We start from the raw sequence: 26,939 nt of genomic DNA, 5'->3' as shown, positions 1-26,939 counted from the left end.
GATTTTTGTTTTATTTGTTTTACTCTTAAACCTTGTGTTGAATACCGCGTATCTTAAACATCGAGGTGAACTTGTTTCTCAATAAAAACTCGACATATACTTATTTTAAGACGTCTACACTGGAACCTGTGACTTCGGTTACATGACAAAGCTTTTCGTCTTCAGGTTGACGAGAGGTCTTGAAATACATCTTTTCTGTGACTACAACACGTATTCTACCTTCATGTAAACAGCTAACGGTATATCCATTTACAAACTTGCATGGACAGTATGTAAATAGTACCAGCCTTCTATAGATAGTACTTTTCCTGGGGTATAAGTACTGGAAAAACTCCCTTGAAAAGTAACGCAACTTCATTCATCTGATCAGATAAACTTCTTTCAACTCTTTACCTTGATCTGCAATCTCTTCCTTCACGATTACATGCACAATATAACTTTTCTGATTGGGATCCGCTCGCTAATGCTATTATTTTGCCTGGAATATCCCACAGTACAGCATTAAACTTACGTATCTCGTGTTACGTCAACCGAAACGTGACTGTGTTGCGTAAAGATACCAGCGTTTTTACCCTGAACGCGGTCGTCTCTTTACAGACCTGAGCTGTAACTTCAACGACACGCTGTGGAACTTTCTAAGCAAAGTAATAACATCTCCATGGAGACAAGCAGGTGGTGGGTTACGTAGTGCGCCTTTAAATCCATGCACATAAAGAACCGGGATGTGCAGGAGGGTTTGTGGAAGATAAAAGTGAGTTGAGTTGTTGCTGTGGCAGTAAAATGTAACAGCCTCCCTCTGTCGCAGTTTGAAAATGGTAGAAATTGGGTACAGGACCTTTAAATTGGATGTATTATGCTTTTCTTTCTCTTTCTAAAACAATCTTGTTACAATTCGAACAGCACGCCATGTTGAACCACTTAAGACACAAAGCCATTGTTACAAAAGCAATTTTTCTCATTCTTTCACACATTCAGAAACAGTAGATTGTCCCCCCTTTCCACAGTCAGTCACACAAACACAACACGCGTAAAAGCTGGGATGAAACCACCAACTTGTATTAATGAAACTACTGTGCATTGCGTCAGGTTTGTGAAGTTGTACTACACTGTTTTGTATTGGATTTTTGGATATCTATGTAAAAATGGTTTGCGGGAGTATGGGTGATGTAGGCGTACGGGCTGAATCTTGGACAAGGTCGTACTGCTAACCACGAGAGAGTTTGAATAAGGTCCAGGCGAGATCGCTAAATTACTCAAAGAGGCTTGGTTGATGCATAAAACCTCTTCAGGCGTGTTTTTGATGAGGGAGCAACATTATGGCATCGTAGAAAGCTCCAAAACGGTGCATTTTCTATCATTTCATTCGTAAAAGTATTTCGTCGTAGCAAAAGACTAAGTTTAAATCTGTCAACTGGACAAATCGTTGTAGGAGTGAAGACATTTTGTACCAACACCGTCGTGAGAGCTCCTCAGGACCCCAGTCTGCTGTACATCTCCATCTCAAAGACACTAACCACTCCTTTGAAGACAGTGAAGTTCAGATCTGAGCCAGAGACGACAAATGATCTGAGAGGGGAGTTTAAGAAGCTATTTTTGTTAGGAAAGACATTCCTTTAAATAGGAATGGGGGCCTGAGACATAATCGCTCACTGATCTGTCATTCCATCCTCAAACCCAAAACAAATAAAGAGAACAATAGCAGGGTCGTTAAAGGTTGAAAGGTCGTTTAAACTGAAACTGGAGAAAATAGATGTTTACAGTTTCAGTGTCGTTAGCTCCTCCCTTCAGACAAATATAAGGCAGTGTCCAGCAGTAATCTGACCAGAACTGAAGAAGCGATTTGGACGAGCAGCGAAACGTCTTCACTCCTACAACGATTTGTCCAGTTGACAGATTTAAACTTCGTCTTTTGCTCTGGATCAGACCTGGACGACTGAGGGATCACACAGACAGCTAATTAAGGTAGTTATTATAATGTAAAATGTATTATTATTATTACATATATTGTTTTATTTTAATAGATTCTTTGTTTCCATGCCTGACAGTTTGGACTGTTCACTAACGCTCTTCCTTCGTCTTTGGTCACGTCATGTGATTGAGCCGATTTAAACAGGTTTTGGCACCGTCTTCCTGTCAGTGGAGGCAGAATGACAAACAAACATCGTCACTGGATTAAGGAGGCAATCAAAATACGTAAACGTGCCTGCGGGACTATGAACCGGGACGAGGGGGACTTTTTACTCTCACACACCTGGGATACTGTCTTGAAGAAGTCAGACAGCAGATGGCGCTGTCGTCCTGCCTCCAGCGGAAGGAAGACAGCACTAAAACCTGTTTAAATCAGCTGAGGAGTAAACAGACCCCTACCAAAAAAAAAAGCTACATTGTGCATCTTTGGTAAATGGTCATATTTTTATATAGTAGACACTCAACCAACCACGTTTATGTCGTTTTAACATGCTTTATAACTTACAACAACAAAAAACAACACTTCCCAGCTACATAACTTGACCCCTCTGAGCGCTAGTGAGCAGTCCAAACTAAAAAAACAAACTAAACCTTGGTCTAATAAAAGAATCTATTAAAATAAATCAACAGAAGACCAGATGAACCTCATTGGACCGTTATTATAAAACACAACCACAAACTGTACTCCCCAAATATCCTTAATTTCTCCAAACTCCAGCTGTCTTATTTGGGGCGATCACTAATTAGTTTCACCATTTTATTCAAATCTGCAACAGAGTTCTTCGCTTGTGATGCAATTGTGCCACAGGAATGCAGAAATACACCACCACCACCAGCAGGAGCCTTTCAAACGCTTTAATTGGAGAAAATCTATCAATACAAACCAAGCTTTATTTTCTCAGTATTTCAGCTTTTCTCTCGAGTCTCTATTTTCTAATTAACATGCCGAGTTTGTCCTCACATCTGTAAACAAGAGACTCATTTTGAGCCGCTCCATATTTGCTCGCCGAGTTGCCAGTGCGTTCGCAATTAACGGGCCTTTATATTATTCCAAAGGTGGTCAGCTCAATGGCATGTTTACAATCAAACGGGAAAATATGATGAAAAACCCACTTTTATAAACTTCAAATGCTCAAACTCACAATCACGGCGATACGTTCACGTCGGGGGGGAGGTGTTTTGCGCCAAGACACAGTGACGGAATGTGAGAAGGAGCTGGATAAGACGTTTTCCTCGTGTTCTGGGGAAGATCGACTAGTGGCCGCTCCAGGTACTGCAGCTTTGTCCGTTCTTCCATAGACCACGATGCATATTTTAGGAATTCAAACTGCCCGTATCCAGCTAACAGGGCAAATCCCGCTTCCACAAAGATCGGATTTTGTTGGGATTCTTCAGTATTTTCACAACATGAACGTTTAAGAGTTTACAATCCTCAAAGCGCCAGCCAGTTAGCTTAGCCGAATTCAGCCTAGCATCGTTCACGCTAGCCCCGCTTTAGCCTCCATACACGTTTCCGATGGTGGTCACACGGTGGGAGGCTCTAGCCCGTATTGAGGATGTACCGCGGAAGAGGAAATGAGCCGATGAGCACAATAATGCGACGCCATCTTGGTTTCACTTTCCAGATTTTAGCGTAGTCTGACCTACTGTGGCTCATATATGTGTAAATGTGTTTCAAAATCGGGTAGCGTGCAGTTTCGTTTACTCAATTAACCGTTTTAATAAAGTGTAGTTCCCAGAGTATTTTTCTAACACCCACTTGAGAAATACTTTAGTGTAACAGTACTCAGTATTACATGATTTTAACAGTTCCTACAGCCAGAAATCATCTAAGATTTTCAAATGTTTGTGGTTTATTCTTTGGAAAGTCTGTGTGCCATTTAATATTTTGTCGTCCTAAGTATTTATACGTCCATATATTTATGCTAACATTGACTTAAATGTCCCAAATGCTTTTTATATTATTATTTGGGTAATTTCTTTCACTACTTTTTAAATTTTACTTGAGTTAAATTTTACTTGAGTTATTAGTACTCGAGTAAATTATTATTATTATTATTTATCATTATTTATCATTATTTATTATTATTATTATTATTTATCATTATTTATTATTATTATTATTATTATTATTTATCATTAATTATTATTATTATTATTATTATTATTATTATTATTATTATTATTATTATTTTAAAGAGCCCATATTATGCTGTTTTCTGATATATGTTGTTTAATAATGTTTCCTCATCACAAACAGACCTGGAGTTGTGTTTTGTCGCATTCACACATTTTTAACACACAAACCCTGCAAACTTAAGATTAGTTCTTCTCTCTGTTCCACCTTGTGATGTCATCATGTGATAATACAGGAAGTGCTCCACTGTGTTTTTAAACTCTATACACCTTCAACTTGAACGTTTTTGGATCATTTCAGCTCTGGAATTTCTAATATCTATTAAACAAAAGGTAAAATGTAGTTGTTAACTTAACTTCATGACATCACAAGGTGGAACGGAGCTTTTTCAGCTTTGGAGATGTAACAGACTGATAATAAAGTGTTTCTCAGACGTGTGAATGAACCAAAACACAACTCCAGGAATGTTTATGATGAAGTAACAACATCATATCTCACGTATATTATGGCTTAAAGCTCCCAAGAGTCCATTTTGCGTAATATAGGACCTTTAAAAATAACCACAGCCTTACGTGAGTCCTTACGTGAGTACTTAGGTGAGTACTTAGGTGAGTCCTTAGGTGAGTACTTACGTGAGTACTTACGTGAGTACTTAGGTGAGTACTTAGGTGAGTACTTAGGTGAGTACTTAGGTGAGTACTTAGGTGAGTACTTAGGTGAGTACTTACGTGAGTACTTACGTGAGTACTTACGTGAGTACACTGGCTTCTCTCCCGCGTCTGTGTATCACCTTCACGATCCTCTACCACTTTGCAAAATGGATTCAACTTGGGGCTCTTTCCAAACACCAATAATAGTACCACAGAGCCCTCCCCTCTCCTCTGCACTGTCCCAGCTCCTCTCTCTGGATCTCGGTCTGGGCTCTGCTCCACTGCGCTGCCTCCTGCTCCATTAGCCCCACTGATGGATGGCTGTGGTGGGACGGGGTGGCAGAGTACCCGGGGGGGGGGAGGGAGCAGGTGTGGTGGGTACGGTGTGAGCAGACACTGGGTCAGACTGAAAATACCAACATCTGTCATTCTACTGTACAAGCTGCTCTGCCGATGTGCTTTTAATAGACTTGGGATTATGTTATAAACTCGCAGTGACGCTCGGCGCTCCGGACTCACTTCCCGAAGAACAATTCCCATTCATTTTCCAATTAAAGCGAGAGTATTGGACTTTTGGAGCTTTCTACCATGTTATAATGTTGTTCCTTCATCAAAAAAACATGTCTGAAGTGGTTATATATGTCATCCATGCAAGTTTGAGTCATTTAGCAATCTCTCTCTGCCGCCTGTTGGACGCCTCTTTATGGTTAGCGGTACGAGTGTGTACAAGGCTCCGCCCACAAGCCTCCATTCCCACACAGACATTTTTCATTAAATATATAAAAGTACAATACAAATACTACGACTTCACAAACCTGATGCGATACACAGTGTTGTGATGCTAAACAGTTTAAACATTTTCTTTAGAGTAGCCATAAGTGTAAAAATATTACTACTGAAGTAAAAGTAATAAGTAGTAGGAGTTCCTCAGATGTGACGCAGAGTTTTTTACATGAATTGTGGCAGAAGAAACCAAAAAGAACAGAGCAAAGTGAGCGTGAGGCTTAGGACAGGGCTGTTTCCTTTGTTGTTGCTTCACCTGGAGGCTGAAGAACACAGAGGAGGGACACTTTTGTCCTGAGGGCTGTTAATCACCTCGAACTGCCCTGACGTACGACCTGCGGGACCCTACCTGATGTGTCCTTCTGTTAAACTGCACGGTGAGACTTTCGTTGTTTTGTTTTCGTCGATTTTCATTGTGCTTGAACTGCGCCTCCGACGTAAATCAAACGATACGGATTGACTGAAATGACTCAAGTGCGTAAAGTAACCGCAACAGACTTAGGAGAGACTCTTTGCATCTCCGGAGTTGACCTGGCTCCCCCTGGACGCTGCTGTAATACTGCAGGACACAGACGACGCAGAAGAGAGACACTTTTGTCCTGAGGGACGCTTCCCCCTCCTCAAACTTCCCTGACGCTGGATCTGATCACTCCGCCCGTTGAGCTGCACTGAGACTTTTGTTTGAGCTTTTCTATTCGCGTATTTTCACTGCTCAAGGCATTTAACCTGCACCTCGGGACAGACAGAGGGATATGGATCGATTGATTGTCAGAGTAAGTATTGATCCTTTTATCTGCTTTGGAATCTTCAGTCAGAGATGTAGTTTCTGATGAGTTTATAATTTATCTGATAAGTTTATTGTTTTTAATCGTGTTTTTTAACGTTGTACAGCACTTTGGGCAGCCTGGGTTGTTAGAAGGTGCTATAGAAATAAAGTTTGATTGATTGATTGATGAGTGCAGTTGTTTTGAAGCGGTTCTTTCATACTCTTTTATCGTTTATCGTCTTGTAACGTGTGAAAGATGTGACGTTTTATGTGTGTGTATTTTAAACGTTGTATTCACTGTCCTGTTGTTTGTGCTGCTGCCTCCTGACCCGGTCGTCGCTGTGAAGGAGAATTGGTTCTTAATCGACCTACCTGGATGAATAAAGATTAAACAAACACACTCTCTGGAGGCTGTGTTACACGTGAAGGAAACATACTCGTCAACATTACACTCTGGTTTCTAATTATTAAAAAGACCCCTCCCTGATTAGCAGCATCAAACTACACAATCCCCCCTGTACTTCTGAAGCTTAAGTGATAGGTCTCATTACCGTCGTGGGAGGAAACATAAAAGTTTGAACAGCACCAAAGTTGCTTCTTCACCACAAGCTAACCCTTAAAAAGTTTAGAGTAGCACTTTCTTTACAACTTGCAGATTCCCCAAGATCCATACATTACGTTTCATATTTATCACTATAAGAAACAGTGAAGCATTCAGGTGTAAAATGTCCATAAAATTAACTCCACGTCAGCACAAATCCCTACATTTGTTATTAAGTAAGAGGGTGTAAAGAACAGAGAATGCTGATCACGACGTTAGCCGTTAGCAACGAAATCCAGTAAAACGGGCACAATTATGTTGCATTCATGTAGAAACTCGTAAAAGCGTTTTTGAAGTTGAAAATATAATCGGATTTGCTGATGTTGGGAAACTAAAATGTATCTGTGCCCTGAACAGTTTCTAGTTGTCATATTTGTAGAGAGTAAAATGTGCCGTGATATTATTATTATTATTATTAAAATGTCATTTGAAGATCAGAGAGTACAACATTATATTTTAAATTACATGTAACACCTCAACAACAACATCTTTAAGACTGAGGTGCACAGTATGGTTCCTTCAAAGACACTGGGGCCCATCTCCAGACTTTGAGCTGCGGTGGGTCAGGACTAGACACGGACCTTTGGGTTTATTAATCTGGCCCAACAAACGTGTCCAAATTATATTAAAAAAGGTATGGATAAAGCTTGTTCCAACTTTTTCTGCTGTGTTTATTTAACTGAGATTTAATGAATTAATTATGAATTTGATTAACGCATTTGGAAAACAATTTGTTCAATGAGTCTTACATATTTATGCTTTGCTACATGTTATAGGCCAAATGTCTGATGTTTTATACACACATAGATATCCTGGCTACTGTGGTCCATGTGTCAAAAATGTTGCCCACCCCTGGACTAAACGGTGGAGGTCCAAAGTATCTGACAGCCCCGCTAACTCCCCCTGCGCCCCTCAGATCAGCTGGGACGGGTCGAGTTCAGACCAAACACAGTCGAGCCTCATTTAGTTCCTGTGCATCCCAAATATGGATTTCTTTACCACAAAATCTGCGCCTTGAAACAAGGTCTAATATTTTAAAATCTAAACTAAAGACACGTCTTTTGAACACTGCCTTTGAATAATGAACGGCAAAGATTGAACCTGAAAGTTTGAATTAAAGCTCGGCATGAATACATTTATACACCGACTTGAATGTTTTAACGTTTTAACTGATCTTTTGTGTTAGTTATGGGTAAATTATGTAAGTTCATATTATGCCAACTATGTGAACTTTTATATTTTGCTGCGGTTTTAATTCTATGTAAAGCACTTTTCAGTTGTCTGTGAGAGTGAAATGTCCTCGGAGAATAACACTGATTGAAAGTCTTCTATAGTGTTTATCCTTAAAGTTTCTGTTACATTATTCGCTCCATACTTGGTGATAAGCCACAGCCGCCCTGGGACAGACTGACAGAAGCAAGGCTGCCAGTCCGACTCCTCCGACACATCCACACCGGGCGATGAGGGTGAAGTGTCTAGTTTAAGGACACAACTACAGTTTTGTCACTTCTGTCCCACTGTGGCACCTCGGATTCCCATCGGTCTCCCATCCAGGTGCTACCCACGCCCGGCCCTGCTTAGCTTCTGAGAACGGACGAGATCAGGCTTTGGCGAGGAGGTGTGGCCACATTTGAACATTTTAAGGCACGCTTAGGGTTGATGTTGAAACCAGAGAGTCCGGAAGAAACTCATTCAGACATGTTCCGTCAAACGTGTAGTGTCTCGCCCATAAACTGTGTAAAGAAGTGGACTAAAGGAGTGTGACGGGCGCTTAGCAACGCTGTCAATCAAACCTGTTGCTAACGGTACTGGGGGTGACCTCGGGGAAAGAAGACGCCTGATTGGTCTGTTCTTAATGTTCATATCGTGATTTACGGACAAAACTGTGAAATAAAAACACACCAGGATCATGTAGAGCGAGTTAATACGAACATTTAAAGAGCAAAATGATGAGTCTGACAGCAGCAGATACAGAGAGAGGGGACGGTTTATGCAATGAAATGAAAGAAAGAAAGAGGAAGAAAACAGAAAGAAAGAAAAAAAGAAAAAAGAAAGAAAAAAGAAATACAGAAAAATACAGAAAGAAAGAAAAAGAAATACAGAAAGAAAGAAGAAAACAAAGAAAGAAAGAAAAAAGAAAGAAAGAAAAAAGAAATACAGAAAGAAAGAAGGAGGAAGAAAACAAAGAAATAAATAAATAAAGAAAGAAAGAAAGAAAGAAAAAAGAAAGAAATACAGAAAAAAAGAAAGAAATGCAGAAAGAAAGAAAGAAAGAGGAAGAAAACAGAAAGAAAAAGAAAAAAGAAAGAAAAAAGAAAGAAAGAGGAAGAAAACAAAGAAATACAGAAAGAAAGAAAAAAGAAAGAAATACAGAAAGAAATACAGAGGAAGAAAACAGAAAGAAAGAAAAAAGAAAGAAAGAGGAAGAAAACAGAAAGAAAGAAGTATAGAAATTAAAAAACTGAAAGAAAAACAAATAAAGAAAAGAAAGACAGAACAAAAGAAAGAAAATACAGAAAGAAAAAAGAAAGAAAAAGAAATACAGAAAGAAAGAAAGAAAACAGAAAGAAAAAAATGAAAGAAAAACAGAAAGAAAAGAAAGACAGAATAAAAAAATAAAATACATTCTCTCCGTTCACAGAAAAGAACACAGCTGCTGTGGTTTATCAGCTGTTTGAGACTTTTGATTAACCCTGATACAGAATCCAAAATGATAAAACGACTTTATTACGAGCACATTTCACAGCCCACATATCACACGTACTCAGATTTTAATCTAACAAGCCACGCTATCGTACCTGTAAAATCCCAGGTCTTATCTTTAATTAACAATCTCCGGTTCAGCAGCAGTTCAGCCGTTCCCTCTGTTCCAAACCTGAACTGTTACATATTTAATTTGATAGTAATATGACAAGGGACTCAGGATCAGTCTATTAGAGCGACGTTCCACCGCGGGGCCTTTAAAACACACGTCCATTCTTCCGTGTATTTAAAGGTTAAACACTTCCTGGTTCCAAATTGACCCCGCCCACTCCGGTTTGATTTCTTCCTGGTTTTAAGAATCTAAAGGTGCTGACTTCAATCTGAAAGGTAATTACGTTTTCTTTTTTTTTTTTTTTTTACAAGTAATCTGATTTGCATAGGAACTCCGAGACCTTTTCGAAGTTTTTCCGTGATAGTTGAAGCGAGGGAATCAGCAGACGTCTTTATTAGTAAAATACCAACGCTCTTTACAGACATGAGCGGCTGATATACTGTCTATAAACGCGTCGAATGTGATAAAAATGTCACTTGGGTGGGCGAGAGTTGATAATTTTCCACACGTAATCTTGTACCTTGACATGAAAGGTGCCCTAAATAATTTTATAGCAGCAAATGGAGCTATAATGAAATACATAAATGCCATCGCTGTGGGAAAATGCACCAGACTTATGAGCTGTTATGGCAGTTTGACGCAATAGCTTGACTGAAATGTAGTCGTTTTTGAATTCAGATGAGAATTAGTTATACACTGAATTAAAAAATGATCACATAAGGTTTATACAGACAGTTTAAAGAGCAGTGGACTGGGTTATGTTATTGATGCGTAAATAAATAAATGTACTGAGACACTACAGACGAGACAAAGTGTAAAAGACACGGGACACATGGACCTGAGAGATTAAAGAGTGAAAACAGCAGGGTCTGAAGAGCAGGAGGAGACAATAAGAATGATGTCTGTTTTTATGTGGGAGTGTAAGTGTGTGTGTGTGTGTGTGTGTGTGTGTGTGCGTATGAGGTTGAGTGTGCATGTGTGCATTTATGTATGTGTGTGTGCATGTGTGAGCATGTGTGTGTATGTGGGGGTGGGGGTGTATGTGTGTTTGCGTGCATGTTTGGGTGCATGTGTGTATGTATGTGTGTGTGTGCCTGTGTATATGTGTGTGTGTCTGAATTTGCATGTGTGTGTGTGTGCGTATGTGTGTGTCTGTCTGTATGCATGAGTATGTGCATGTGTGTGTGTATGTGTGTGTGTATTTGTGTGTGTATATGTGTGTATGTGTGCATGAGGTTTGGTGTGTGGGTGTGTGTGTGTGTGTGTGAATGTGTGTTTGCATGCATGTTTGTGTGTATGTGTGAGTGCCTGTGTATATGTGTGTGTTTATGTGTGTGCGCGTATGTGTGTGCGTGTGTGTGTGGGGGTGTGTGTGTGTGAGGTTTGGTGTGTGTGGGGGTGTGTGTGTGTGAGGTGGGGTGTGTGGGGGGGTGTGTGTGTGAGGTGGGGTGTGTGGGGGGGTGTGTGTGTGTGTGTATATGTGTGTGCAGATTTTACCTATTGCGTTTTATTTTTAGAACATAACCCTCACGATAAACAAGGGGCCACTGTATTCTGTTTTCATTGTGCTCGATTTGCGCTGAACTTTGTGTCAGTTTTTGTTTCATGACGATAAATCCAGTTTTTAGAGATTTGAACCATAAACCAGGTCAGCACATCTGTAATCTGACAAACAACAAACTTTACCATAGAATTATGACCTGTCTCCATCTTAATTTTAAACAATAACGATTTACAAATGTTCTGATGTCATATTAACGCAACTTTTGTCTATCGTCTTGTCTTGAATGCTCCACACTAGGGCATTAAACTGATCTAACTCCATGGAAAACACGCCAAGCGACCCAGCGCACAATAACAATCCATGTTTTCCAAGTTTTTTTGTTTTTTTTTGTCTGTCCCAGTGTTTCTGCGCTTGTCTTTCTCCCGTCCCGTTTGTGTCTGAGCCTGGAGCTGGGCGGAGACTCTGGCACCACCCACTACACACCTGCAGCCAATCAGCAATCAAGCCTCCACCTCGGGAGTACAAAGGGACTGAGGATCCTACACACTCCGCCAGATCCTCCGTGGTACAGTTCCGCTCGGCTCAGTCTATTTTTTGCGATTACGTTCATAGTACTCAGCTGTTTTTTTTCTCAGATCTCGTTTCTTGGACTCACCCTGCACCTCCGCCTCCGACCCAGCTCTCCACGACCGGCACGAACACCTCCGCCTCCGACCCAGCTTCGACGTCAACCTTCGAATCGGTCGTAGAAACTCTCTACTACCCGCTCCCTCCCCTGTCAAACTTTTACCCGAGTCTGTAACTTTTAATCCCCCCCTGACGTTACGTTACGAGAAGCAAAAACAAAATTTCAACAACAGCGTCATCGCCATAGAAACAAGCAATTAACGGACCGGACCCTCCCCCACCGGAAAAGTTACACAGTGCACCTTGAAAGTCGAACTATATTTACTAATGATACAACTCTGAGAAACATCGTTCAGGCGAAAAAGTTTGCAAAAAAACACATAAAGTTTAAAACATTTGAAAAGAGGAGAGATTTTTAATATATTATGCAAAAGTTTTCTGACAGAAAGATGAGCAGGGAATACGTTTCAAATTTAAAATGTACCATCCGTTTTATTACTAAAGACCAAAATAAATCCCCAAACAAAACTTTGTCTGCTGTTTCATATTCTGTAGAAAATCGCCCCCGATGGACGTAAAAGATCATAATAGATCTAATTAAACCTGACCAAAGCGAACGTGCTGAATTTAGAGTTGTGTGTTTGACGGTTTTCAGAGTGATGTAAGGCGTATGCAGCTCTGATCACTTTCATACACTGGGTTTGCATCACCTCTTTGCCAAATTTCTCTATCCTTTCTTCTCATGGTTTAGTGATGTAGACCTGGTTTGGTGCACTTCCTGTCCTGGTCTAGTCCTGGTTTAGTCCCGATTTAATCACGGTTTTAATACGCCGTTTATTGGAGTATAAATCCAATCAATACAAGTACTTTTTAACAATTGCATCCAACTTTTTGCATTGAAACACACAGGGCTAGATACTTTTTTTGTTATTTCTTGAACATTTCCTCATTTTCAATGCTAGTTCCTCATGATTCCTGTAGCACTTTGAAATACGTCCCGTGACTTACTGCGTACTTACAGTGGTACTTACAATGGTAGATACTGTGGTACTTTTGGCTGATATAGTATCTACCCAATACGTATCCCTATTCTTGTTTTAACATAGACCAGGGGTGTCCAAACGCGGCCCTCAGACCAGCTTTTATTGGCCCTCAAGCCTAATATTTGGTTGTTCCGGCTTTAGCTTTGATCACGTCGCACATTCGCTGTGGCGTTGTTTCGATTTCGCTTCTGCAACGTCACAACATTTATTTCCATCCAGTGTTGCATTAATTTTCCTCCCTGATCTCACATTGATGTTGGTCGAGTCTGACGCTGCTCAAAGCTTCTCCAGCTCATCCCAAAGATTCTCAATGGGGTTAAGGTCTGGACTCTGTGGTGGACGATCCATGTGTGAAAATGATGTCTCTGTCTCTGTCTTTCTCTCTGCTTCTCTTTCTCCTTTCTCTCTCTGCCTCCCTTTTTCTCTCTCTCTCTCTCTCTCCACTTCTATTTCTCTCTCTCCCTCCCTCCCTCTTTCTCTCTCTGTGCATCTCGCTCTCTGCTTCTCCCTCTCCCTGCTTTCTCTCTCTCCCTCTCTCTTTCTACTTCTCCCTCTTTCTGCTTCTCTTTCTCTCTCTCCCTCTCTGCTTCTATTTCTCTCTCCCTTCCTCCCTCTCCCTCTTTCTCTCTCTGTGCATCTCGCTCTCTGCCTCTGCTTCTCCCTCTCCTCCTGCTTTCTCCCTCTCCCTCTCTTCCTCTCTCTCTGTGCATCTCTCTCTGTCTCTCCCCCTCTCTGCCTCCCTCCCTCCCTCTCTCTCTCTCTCTCTCTCTCCTTATCTGCTTCTATTTCTCTCTGTCTCTCTTTTTGCGCAGCTCTCTCTCTCTGCCCGTTTCTCCCTCTTTTCCTCCTGCTTTTTCTCTCTCTCCCCCTCTCCCTCTCTCTGCTTCTCTTTCTCTCCCTCTCCCTCTCTGCTTCTATTTCTCTCTTCCTTCCTCCCTCTCCCTCTTTCTCTCTCTGTGCATCTCGCTCTCTGCCTCTGCTTCTCCCTCTCTTCCTGCTTTCTCCCTCTCCCTCTCTGTGCATCTCTCTCTGTCTCTCCCCCTCTCTGCCTCCCTCCCTCTCTCTCTCCCTATCTGCTTCTATTTCTCTCTCTGTCTCTCTGTTTTCACAGCTCTCTCTCTCTGCCCGTTTCTCCCTCTTTCCCTCCTGCTTTTTCTCTCACTCTCCCCCTCTCCCTCTCTCCCTGTCTCTTTGCTTCTCTTTCTCTCAGCCTCCCTTCTCTCTCTGTCTCTCTCTCTCTCTCTGTCTCATGCTCCTGATCCACTCTTTCACAATTTGATCCCGATGAATCGTGGCATTTTCATCTTGGAATCTGCCCGTGTCATCAGGGAAGAACAAATCCACTGATGTAATAACCTGGTCATTCAGTTTATTCAGGTGTCAGCTGATCTCACTCTGCTGCACCTAGAATAGACCAACTGCAGCATCACCGACATATTTTCTTAGTTAAATCCAAGTTTTTCGTTCCTTTTCTTGCACCAGTAGCACCTAAACATTTCTACTCTTCTGTACTTGTACCTCTGAACACTTCTTAGCCCCAGAAATAAAACATAATCTTACAACTTACCGTGAACTCTGCCCAGGACGATAGTCTCGGCGCTGCTCAGCTCCGCTCCCGGTGTGAGGTTGAAGATCTCCGTGTGGCCCTGGTCGATCTGCATCAGGAGAAGCACAGCAGAGGCGTGGGTTAAATGTTAATGGAAAACACAAAGTGACTATAGCGGCGCCCACGTACACTGTAAATGCCAGGCTCAAGGGTTACACGGTAGAAAATGCTTCATAATGACTCGAGACAGAAAAGACGCATTTCGCATGGACGTTACTCATAGATTTGCAGGAGGCGTTTGAAGTGGATAAATATTACGTATTAAATAACACGTTTTATGCATTTTTGTGGCTTTAATTTTGCATTTTTGTGGCTTTAATTCACTTTAGACCTGCTTTTGGGATAAGTTTTTCACATTTTCTAGCTTAAAAATACACTTTCGCAAAAACTTAAACTCCGTGTCCCATGAGGCATTTAGGAGTTAGCATTAAAAAAGCGACGGTAAACACATCTCTCATGAATTAATAGAGAAATGCTTTTGCTGTAAACACAATTTGAGCGCGGCGGAGTCCGGTGATGGTTTATAGGCTTAAAAACAGCACAGGAGAAGCCCAGAGTTTTATCTATGACACGACAAAACTGGCAAAATGCAAACAGAGCATTTTTGAGCGTTCAGAGAAGACGATTTTTGTATTAACCCCTGACAATTCCGGGTCATTTTGGTAAAAGTTTTGGGGTCTTTGTAAAGGTAACACTCTATAGTTTTACCCACAGGTGTCAGAATCACTTTTATACACTTTGGAACACACATCAAAAATACGTTTTCTCATCCTCGCCTAAATTTTTTCGTTTAAATGAAGGTGTAGAAAGCTGCAGTAGGAGCTGGGGACAAAAATCCACTATATCTCAACTGAAAATATTGTTGTATTGTCAAATTTGAGGACAATATCTATAAAAATGAGACTTTTACGCTCATTTTATTATTAGTAAATCCAGGCGTTTTATGGAGGGAGTTTTGATGTATCCAAATTTATCCAAACCTAAACCTAAAATATAGTCAAAAGAAGTGGTATGGGTCAAAATGAATATATTTATCGACCGCCAATTCACTTCAGCCTCATCATTTTGGGCTTAAAATGTTCAGATTAACCCTCCTCCTACATGATCCTGGTGTTTTTATGTCGCTATTGTGTCCGTAAATCAAGATGTGGACATGAATTCTTTCCCCGAGGTCACTCCTGCTGAAGCTACGCTAACAACAGGCTTGATTAACAGCGCTCCCTGCTAACCCTGCGTTGTGGGTGAGAAGAGACTTTACCTTCAACAGCCTCGCTCCTGATTGGCTCTGTGGTTGCTATGATACTCGCAGTCGGAATTCCAAAAATGGAAACTGGCCCCAAATTCGCCGCTATAACTGCTCTAGAATCCGTGAGCTTCATTTGACTTGAGCCAAACGCTGTGGGTGACGTCGCACTCGCTCAGTCCACGTTTTTATACAGTCTGTGATTCGTACACCAACCTAAAGATAATGTGTCGTTGGGCAAGACACTTTCTATGTGGTTTCTTAGTCCAAGTGGCTTATTCCCATGAAGATACAGTTCAGTTTAGCCGTGCGTATGACTGAAGCGGTTTTATTCTGCACTCTTCTGTTTTAATGTTAATTTTATGATGATTATTTGTGATTATTTATGTTTTTATCTGTGTGATTTTAACGCCTTTGAATCACTTTTGCGTACGAATTGCGCTGTACAACTTACACAAACTCGCCTTGCCTTTTCGCGGAGATAAATTAGTTAAGGCAAGTTAGTTTAACGCCGTACCGTGGAATATATCAAGCAAAAACAATTACACCTCCATGGAGCCGAGTAGGTGGCAGAAACCCACCAGAAATATTACAAAGTGCACCTTTAATCACACAAAAACTCAGCAAATAATTGTGGTAATTTTGCGTGCTCCCAGCTCAACTCCACAGTATAACTATTGGCAATTAATTCTGTTCCCCCAAGACTTTTTATAGCTCGACTAATAAAAAGGATACTCAAGATGGTAATGAAATGTAATATGATTTTTAATTTCTCTGATGTAAACAAGTCTACAATATGGTGCACACTTTTTAGGAAGATCACCCAAAGTCACTAATTCAGCTTAAAGGAAGAAGAAGAAGCTGCTTTTTCTTGATAAACAGCAGTTAAAGTCTTTCACTAAAGTCACTACAAATGTGACCAGGGGAAGAGCCAAAGGAAAAGTTAACTTAAACTCATTTATATTTCATGAATTCAAGGATATACAGGTTTCAAAGTGGTGCAAAAATAAGCAATTAACAATTCAAAACGGTCTTTAAAGTGGTGAAAAGTGCTCATAATGGTCAAAATGTTAATGCGTCAACTGGACAAATCGTTGTAGGAGTGAAGATGTTTCGCTGCTCATCCAAGCTTCTCCATCCTCAGACCCAAAACAAACAGGGACAAAGAGAGCAATAGAGGGACATTAAGGGTTGAATAGGGTCGTTAAGGGTGAAACTGGAGACAATAGCTGTTTACAGTTTCAGTGTCGTTAGTTCGTCCCTTCAAATAGATCATCTGTCTGACCGAAAAGAAAGTCACCACCTGGATTTAACTAAGCAACAGGTCCGAGCCTCATCATGGACACGAGGGCGTTTCACTCTCGATTTGTTTGTCATTTTACTTTCATTAGTTTTTCAAGACATTTAAAGCCGCAGTATGTCACTTTTTTAGCTGAAGATCATCAGAAACGAACAAACTTTTGTTTCATTTTGGTTGTTTATATGAAAAAAGATGCATCCTTACTATGAGCGGGCTTGCATCTCCGCAGACCTGACTCTTATTTGACCTGGAGTGGGGCCTCTTCCTGCTCGTTTCCATGGAGATGTTATTGTTTTGCCTGGAATGTCCCACAGTATGGCATTAGCCTTGTCGATTTTGCACGTATTCAGTTTCATGTGTCGTTATTGCTACATACATTCTTACTGTTAGCGGGGTCACCTCACCACAGATCTGACCTGTAACTTGGCCCGCTGACACCACCTGATTGTCTCTATGGAGATGGATACGTTTAATGCCATACTGTGAAGCATTTTAGGCAAAGCGAGTAGCAGTAGACCCACCACCAAAAAGGACATAGTGCACTTTTCAGAATAAAATTACTCAAGTTTAAGTTAAGTAGAAACTAGAGACGGGAAATACACTGCCTGGCCAAAAAAAAGAGTCGCCACCTGGATTTAACTAAACAGACAGGTCCTCTCCTCCTGCAGTTGGTCCGGTCGAGGTTCAGCAGAATGAGGTCAGCTGACACCTGAATAAACTGAATGACCAGGTTGTTCCATCAATGGATTTGTTCTTCCCTGGATGGAAATAAATCTTGTGACGTTGCAGAAGCGAAATCGAAAGTGTGTGACCTTTTTTTTGGTGGCGACGACTTTTTTTTTTTTTGGCAGTGTCCAGCAGTGATCTGACCAGAACTGAAGAAGCGTCTTGGATGAGCAACAAAACGTCTTCACTCCTACAACGATTTGTCCAGTTGCCAGATTTAAACTTTGTCTTTTGCCGTGAATCAGACCTGGACGACTGAGGTTTTACACAAACGTCAACTCACAATGGCGAATATAAACCATAAAGTGAAAAACATACAAACAACATGGAGATATATAAGTTAAATAGCAGAAAAGTTATGTAATGCACTTTTACTTCCCTGTACCCAGACAGCCAAAAAGACAAAAGCATCTGTTCAAATTATGAGCAAAAAAATTGAACACGAAACCTTGAGTAGTAAGACTGCGTCAACAACTATTTTGATAATCATATTTATTCTCTGCACAATACAGACTCGAAAACCCAAAAGACCTTTATATAACAAACACGGTGGCGTTATGTAATGAAAGTCAGAACATGAATAATATAGTTTATTTATAAAAAAGAGAAAGAAATAAGCCTTCAGTGCCCACATTTCAACTTTTCTTTGGTTAAAAATCGATTTAAAGAAGACAGATTGTGCTCGTGTCTGTTATAAAGCTTTAATCTCTGACACGTTTGGATCATTATGTTATATTTTGCAGATTTTAAATTGTAATATTCATCTAAAACTACAAAAAGAAAAAAGTACTCTGACTTCCTTGTTAGAAAACTGAGGTACCCAATGGGATTTGACGTCATCACAACAAAGAGTCGGCCCCTTCGATGCACATCACGTTAGCAAGAAGTACATTTTTTGTTTTTATTTGTACCAAAATGACTTTGTGCTGCCGAATCCTACATGTAAGAAAACGAAATTGGACAACGAAGTAAGTACGACACAGTGAGCGCGTACCGATGGAGGCGAAAACGGGGATTGATTGGCTGAAAATAAACGATTAAAGAACGCTCAAACGTGCAAGAATCAGTCCAAATAGAACTTCGGGTGAGTAAATGGTGACGGGAAACAACTATAACACGATTAAAAGCTCAAAAAAAGTCAGTTCTGCAGGACGGGTCAGCTTTAAAAAGTCTCAGTGAACCATAGAAACAATCATTTGACTAATCGACAAACTAAAAATGAATATAGTTAATATGATTGACTGAGATTCAGGAGAAGGATCAAGCCTCAACGTCCTTGTCCTCCTCTTCAGTGAACCCCAGCTCACCTCAACCACACCTTTAATTACCCAGAAGTCAATTTGTGCTGTCCCTTCAACACAGTTTGTTTCAGATTTCTGGACCCCGCCCTCCCACTCCCTCTGGTTTGTCTTTCAGCCTTAGGAGGGGGGGGTCCTGTATCGGCCTCCTTCTTCATCTCATATCACCCATTAGTAAATATCTTCATTGCACGTGTTGTTGTGGCGTGGCGAATCGTTAGCTGCAGTGAATCGTTAGCTGCAGCGCTATTAAGAAGCAAATACTCTAACTGCTCTGACCCAGGACCTGCTTATAACTTGGATAAACTTTTGTCTTTTTATGTCTGTCTTATAAATCTGCATCAAACCGTCGAGCTATTCTTAGTAAAAGCCAAAAGTTAGATCCGTCAACTGGACAAAAACGTTGCAGGAGTGAAGACGTTTCGCCGCTCATCCACGTTCTGGTCAGATTACCGCCTTATATCTGTCTGAAACTGAAAGCAGCTGTTGTTTACACTTTCTGATTGTAGGCTAGGTCCGCTGAGCTACATTAAGTCTGCACTGTGCCTGATTCATTTAGCATATTCATTCAGCTCTTAATGGACGCTTTCACAGATATTAGCATCCTGGCTCGCTCTATTGTATTCTTTGTTTCCTTTGTTGGCTTCGGGTCTGAAGATGGAGTTATAGATGGGGGGAAAATGATGTCTAAGACTCCCATTTCTGTTCAAAGAAGGATTGTCTTTCCTAACAAAAATAGCTTCTTTAACTCCCCTCGCAAACCATTTCTTTTCTCTGGCTAATAGTAAAAACCGAAGTTAAATCAGTTCTGAAGGTCATGAACTTAAGACGAGCAGCAAAAAGTTGACAGATTTAACTTCGGCTTTTACTATGGATCAGATCTGGATGACTGAGGGATCACACAGACGACTTTCTCAGGCTAAGATCTGAATCTCACTCTCTTCAAAGGAGTAGTCAGTGAATTTGAGATGGAGATGCACAACAGATTGAGGACCTGAGCTGCTCTCACGCCGGTGTTGGTACATTCTCTTATGAAGTGGCTGTTTAGTTTCTCCAGTGTAACGCTCATTGCACTCTTCACTTCACTGAATGGACTAGACCACATTACGTTGTTTATTGCTCTGGATTTTGTCCTTTGGGTGAACCAGTTTCTGTCTTAACCTCCTGAGACCTGACGTCCTCATATGTGGACAACACGTTTTTGGGTTGTTTAGGCCACAGTGCAAATTATTAGATGAAGAATAACAGCAACAAGAACAGCAACAATGTAAATGTATTATATATATTCATTTTTAACAGTTTAGAATGTTTAGAATTTTTTTTGTTTGTTTTGTTTTTGTTTTTCTTCCTGTTCCTGTCAGCAGCTCTTCACACGAGACACATTGTTCCAAGAGGCACAATTGTTGTTTCTCATTTTGTTTTTACATCAGGACAAATGTTGCTGTGTTCAGGGTCTTAATAAATAGTTTTTGAAAATCATTATTCAAATTTTTTATCAAAATGAGCATAATGTCCACATACGAGGACATTAGATTTACATAATTTTTTCTCAGAAACTACACGGGTCCCAGTCATCCCAAATAACAAAGAGAAATTAATAAAGCCTGACATGCAAGAGCTCGGGTCTCAGGAGGTTAAAGTGTTTGTAGGTTTAAAATAGCTCTCATACTGTCTGAAAATCCTCTGAAGCTTTTCCGACACAGAGCTATTCTATTTACTCTTGTTTTTTACCTGCTCTATGTACGTAAACTGCCCTTCCCGGATAAATAAAGTTCAAACGCCGTTACCTGAATGAACAGTGTGTCCATGGTCCTGTTCACAGACACGCGGTGGAGTCGTCCATCGCACAGCCCTGCTCCCGAGCTCCGCCACAGCTGCGTGTCTCGGCCGCCGTCCAGAGCGTACCGCACCTCCAGCTCCTCTGAACACACAGGAAATACACGTTTTTATCCTATTAGTATTGTCAAAAGTACTACTAACTGATACTTAAACTCGTGTTGAAACTAGATACTCATTTGAGGAGTATCTTGAGCTGTATCAGAACAAGTATAAGACACATAGACTAGTAAAGGAACACTACGGAACCTACCTGGACGACTGACGGATTACACAGATATAAGGCCACATGGGAATATAAAATAAAGTACTACTATTTTGTGCTGAAAATCACATTCTATTGTCTAAAGAAAGAGTGTTTTTTATTATCATCGCGGTATCGAAATCAGGATTCGGTTGATTTTTTAGCATCAAGTTTGAAATTTTAGTATCGTGACAACACTAACACGCATTTTTATACAGGACTGCACAGTTTTGGGGGAAAAATCAAACTGTAAACATCACAAACATCACAGAAAATAGCACTGAACGAAGCCGCTGTGACAGTATACGGTTGGTACATTCTCTTGCGTGCAGAGGGAATGATATTAAAGACAGGGGGCGCTCTGGGACAGTTATCCGTTCGTTGCTTCCGTTTGTGAATGCGGGCTTATCGTACTTCCCGTTGGTTAAATCAACAATTTTGTGAATCCCTGCGAGGCGAGGGCTGATGTGATTTCGAGCTCAACAAAATGAAACGGATTTGAACTGAAACAGAAATAGGTTTTGTATTTTTAACAACTTACTGGCTAGGTTAAAGCGACAGTGTGTAGCTTTCTGAAGGTTATATTAAAGCTATACTTCGGTTTTATGCAGTAATGTGGAAGATTATAGTCAAAGGAGCGACGTTACCATGGAAACATCACTGTAAATACATGTTTTTTTATGTTTTTCAGTGCAATAACAAACATCCATAATGAAAAAAAAAGGGTTTTATTTTAGTCTATACTGCCAAATACTGCCGTTGTGTCATTGGGCAAAACACTTCCACCATTTTGCCTGCGTTTTAATGTGATGTGAGTGATTGTGGTTGGAGGAAAAACACTTAAATACTTGTTGAAAATATATTATAATAAAGCACATTTAATTTTTAAGCGTTGCCAAATGTCGTCTGTGGGGGATTGGTGCTTATGTGAACAGCTCTTCAGGGACTAAGGCGCTCTCCACGGCTCTGCGTCGTGTTTCCCGCAAACTTAAACGCGCTATTCCTGATTTTTAACGTCTTAAAAACGTGAAAAACAGAACTTGTCGATTATAAACGGTTTGCAGTGGTCCAAAGTTATTACTCACATACCTTATGCATTCTGAGCGTCGTAATTATCCAGAGCAATAACTTTATAAGTGCCTTTCACAACTTTCAGAGGCCAGAGTTTTGCCATCAGGGTAACGCTAACAACAACTAGCATGCTGACACACACCTCCTGCTTCTCTAACAACATAACAGTTTATAATTAGAGGCAGACAGTACACAGTGGACTTATTTTGACCTCAAGAGCTGCTTATACAATATATCTATACTGGGACAAAAGCAGATTTTTACTGTCACGGTAATGTTAACAACTAGCATGCTAACACACACCTCCTGCTTCTCTAACAATATAACAGTTTATAATTAGAGGCAGACAGTACACAGTGGACTTATTTTGACCTCACAATCTGCTTATACAACATGTCTGTACTTGGGTAAAAGCGGATTTAAATTGTCAGGGTAAAGCTAACAAAAACTAGCATGCTAACACACACTTCCTGATTATGTAACAATAACACACTTTATAATTAGATGCAGATAGTACACAGCGGACTTATTTTGACCTCACAATCTACTTATACGGAATATCTTTACCGCGACAAAAGCACATTTTTACGGTCAGGTTGATGCTAACAATAACTAGCATGCTAACACACACCTCCTGATTATCAGACAATAAAAAGCTTAATAATTATATGCAGACAGTACACAGCTGACTTATTTTCCCCTCAAGAGCTGCTTAAACAACATATCTGTACTAGGACAAGAGCGGAGTTTTGTCGTTGCGGTAATGCTAACAACAACTAGCACGCTAACACACACCTCCTGATTCTCTAATAATATAACGGTTTATACTCAGATGCAGACAGTAAACAGTGGACTTATTTTGACCTCAAGAGCTGCTTATACAATATGTCTATACTGGGACAAAAGCAGATTTTTACTGTCACGGTAATGCTAACAACAACTAGCATGCTAACACACACCTCCTGATTCTCTAATAATATAACAGTTTATACTCAGATGCAGACAGTAAACAGTGGACTTATTTTGACCTCAAGAGCTGCTTATACAATATATCTATACTGGGACAAAAGCAGATTTTTACTGTCACGGTAATGTTAACAACTAGCATGCTAACACACACCTCCTGCTTCTCTAACAATATAACAGTTTATAATTAGAGGCAGACAGTACACAGTGGACTTATTTTGACCTCACAATCTGCTTATACAACATGTCTGTACTTGGGTAAAAGCGGATTTAAATTGTCAGGGTAAAGCTAACAACAACTAGCATGTTAACACACCCCTCCTGATTCTCTAACAATAGTACACAGCGGACGTATTTTGACCTCAAGAGCTGCTTATACAACATGTCTGTACTTGGGTAAAAGCGGATTTAAATTGTCAGGGTAAAGCTAACAAAAACTAGCATGCTAACACACACTTCCTGATTATGTAACAATAACACACTTTATAATTAGATGCAGATAGTACACAGCGGACTTATTTTGACCTCACAATCTACTTATACGGAATATCTTTACCGCGACAAAAGCACATTTTTACGGCCAGGTTGATGCTAACAATAACTAGCATGCTAACACACACCTCCTGATTCTCTAATAATAGTACACAGCTTATACAACATGTCTGCCCCGGGACAAGACACATTTTGGTCAGAAACATGGACAATAATGTTCAGTTTAACGCCGGGGTGTTTGTTGCTAATAAGTTCGCGTCATTAATGTAGACACAGATGGAGACGACTCACGCTGTACGGAGCTGTAAATGTGGAAATGTTTCCGAATGACGCGGAGGAGACGTTTTTGTTTTGTTTTTTTTCATCGTTTTTGAGGCTGGAACATTAATGTCTCTATGGGTTTAATGAGCTCCTGGAGAGAGAGGAGGCCTGAGACTGAAATTCAAGCTGTGATCGTTTTTTTTTTTGTCATAAAACTACAAAGACGAGAGAATATCTTGGGCTGTGTTGCCGTTTTAACACACAACAAGGAATTTGCTTTGATAATTCCGTGGATATTCGTGGGTTTTAGTTTCCTGCTTGTAGGCGCCATTTTGAGGACTCCGGACTCTGTTTTGAATCGTCAGTTGCTATGGTAACAGTTCACATTTTTCAACACTCAACACGACACAAAGGTTTAACTAATTACAACGCAACTTTAAACACCTGATGCCTTAAAGTTATATTAAGCAACTTTTCTGGTGGAGCTTTACCTAGAACATTCTACAGTTCTACAAAGTAACAAGTCATATCTGTGGAGAGGCGACCCAACTCACAATAAGAGTATTTTTCAAGTCATTTTCTTTGCAATGACAAAAGGTAAGTAAGTAAATTAAAGAGATATATGTTTAATACCGTGCTGAGGAACATTCCAGGTAAATCGCCATGGAGACACAAAAGGTATAGACTCCCCAAGAGAAAAGTTACATTTGGGGGGTCAAACTCAAATTCACGAAAAATGGGGCCAAACTAAATATTTATTGAAACATTTGAACAAGATCTGCGTGTTTTTCAGAAGGGGTTTGTTAAATTTGAGCAAGGCGACGGTAGCGGATGCTAACGAGTGTCAACAGAAGTGGTGGGGGCTGGCACTAACGTATTTGCAAAGCATTCTGGGATTTGTAGTGTTAGCGGTGCATGCGTTATACCGGCAGGACAGCTCTAATACAAATTTGATAAGATCTCGCGGCCAAATATAATTATATCAAGTGCCAAATTTGGCTCGTGGGCCTGAGTTTGACGTGGTTTTGACACAAGGGAGTCTTCTTTGAGTGCTCAGAAACCACTCTGTTTCAATTTTCTCCGGATTGTTACGTCATAGAAACCCAAAAGTCCACAAACCGTCAGTGCACTCGACCGCAGAGGGCACTCCAAAGCCTAAATATGGCGCGGGCCAGCTCTAATACGTATTTGATATGATCTCGCGGAGAAATATAATTATATCGAGGGCCAAATTTGGCTCGTGGGCCTGACTTTGACATGTCGGAGTTACATAGTGAAACTTTAACTGAAAATACAGGTCCTCAAAGTGTAGCTAGCTGCTTTTCATCCCTTACCCAGACGTTAATAAAATTAAAATAAACCTACATTTACCAATAAAATCAAGTGTACTTTCTTTAGAGGCAATGGAAGACTGTTTAGTTTGACATTTTTGCATATTTTCTGACGTTTTCTGTTGAAAGTGTGCGTTTACCCTGTTTGTTGATGAGCAGGGCGATGTGCTGTCTGTAGGAGGCGACGTAGAGCAGCATGTTCGGGCTGTGGCTGGTCCTAAAGCTCAGAGACATGTTCTCTCCAGGTGAGTTCTGCTCCTCGGACTCACTGCCCCAGTCGAACGGGTCACTGAGGGAAAACAGCAGCGACGTGGAGGGCTGGAAGATGGCCGACACCTCTGCGACAAAAAACACAAAAAATAATATTAAAGAGGAGGTGTTTTACTTCTACGGGGCATCAACTGATAACACATAACATATTTAGATCACCATGTTACACCTCCCCTCTCTTTGCTCTCTGCTCATATCATATTTTCCGCGCTTTTCGCCAATGAAACAACTGCATCGTGACAGATTTGTGAAGTTGTAGTGTATTGTTTTATGTCATATTTTTTGTATACTTCTGAAAATATCCTTGTGGGAGTATGGGTGTCGTAGGCTTTTGAGCGGAGCATTGGATAGGATTGTACTGCTAAGCATAAAGAGGGGTCAAATAGCACCGAGGAGAGATCGCTACATTACGCAAACATGCACAGATGACGTCTAAAACCTCTTTAAGCGTATTTTTTGATGAGGGAATGGCTTTTTCACAATACTGCGGCTTTAAAGTGCATGTATTTTGCTTCGTTTACGAGGTTGTCTTCTTTAACGGCTCTGAAATCACTCCGTTTCAATTTTCCCTGGATTGTTACGTCATAGAAACCCAAAAGTCCATAAAACATCACCACATTCAGCAGCAGAGGGCGCTCCAAAGCCTAAATATGGCGCTGGAAACGGATTGTGATTGGTCTAACTGGTGTCCACACTTTAAACTCCACCCCTGCCACCATCAGGGCAGTCTTTTGTGATGTCACCAACTACAGAAAAAGGGCAGCACACACTTATATTTCGGTGTTTTTGAACACTGAAGTGCAAATAACCGAGTTTGTTCTAAAGTTACCAAAAAATGACAAGGAACAGGAGATAATTCAAACATTATCTACATAGTTTAATAGTGAAAAAGTGGATTTAGAGTTTAGTTTCACTTTAAATGGATACGCAGACACAAAACAATCAAATTTTGATGAAGAAAAACGAATTTAACTACAAAAACGAAACCCGGTACAACACTCAAACTTACATAGATTGTATTTTGCTTCTTTAGTTTCAGATTATTTCAATGCAAACGCTTAAAACTGGTCACATTTCTGAAAAGACAGACTCTTTCTTGTTCGTTTCAAATGGAGTTTTAATTGCACTGCTCAAAGTACTGAATAATAATGTCATTCTGTTTCAAATGAACGTCTTTTGTAAGTGTTCCTATCACAAACATTATTGACAAGACAGAAAAAAATACGTCTACAATAGTCCCTTGTTGTCTGTCTAAAACACAAATCTCATTATTTGTTTTAGAGTCCTATTGTACGGCGAACAAAGGGAAACGGTGATTGGCATATGGTGCAAATCACGACAATAAAACCAAGGTTCCACCAGAGAACGGCTCGGAAACATCATTTTGATAAAACTGGACAA

At 40.5% G+C, this 26,939-nt stretch overlaps 1 protein-coding gene across 1 annotated transcript in view; it reads right to left on the bottom strand.

Moving 5' to 3' along the window:
• Window positions 1–26,939, bottom strand: part of LOC117369907 (contactin-associated protein-like 4) — a 353,019-nt gene that overhangs the window by 5,811 nt on the left and 320,269 nt on the right. The window contains exons 19-21 of the mRNA XM_033965250.1: window positions 25,409–25,606; window positions 20,855–20,988; window positions 14,462–14,549 (exon numbers count right to left, since the gene is read on the bottom strand). Of these exons, the coding sequence (XP_033821141.1) occupies window positions 14,462–14,549; window positions 20,855–20,988; window positions 25,409–25,606 (420 nt within the window). The remainder of the gene's footprint in view (window positions 1–14,461; window positions 14,550–20,854; window positions 20,989–25,408; window positions 25,607–26,939) is intronic.

This window comes from Periophthalmus magnuspinnatus, chromosome 4 (genome assembly GCF_009829125.3).
Source record: "Periophthalmus magnuspinnatus isolate fPerMag1 chromosome 4, fPerMag1.2.pri, whole genome shotgun sequence".
Classification (NCBI taxonomy): domain Eukaryota; kingdom Metazoa; phylum Chordata; class Actinopteri; order Gobiiformes; family Gobiidae; genus Periophthalmus; species Periophthalmus magnuspinnatus.
Note: the sequence above shows the minus strand (reverse complement) of the source record. Positions and strands in the feature narration are given on the sequence as shown.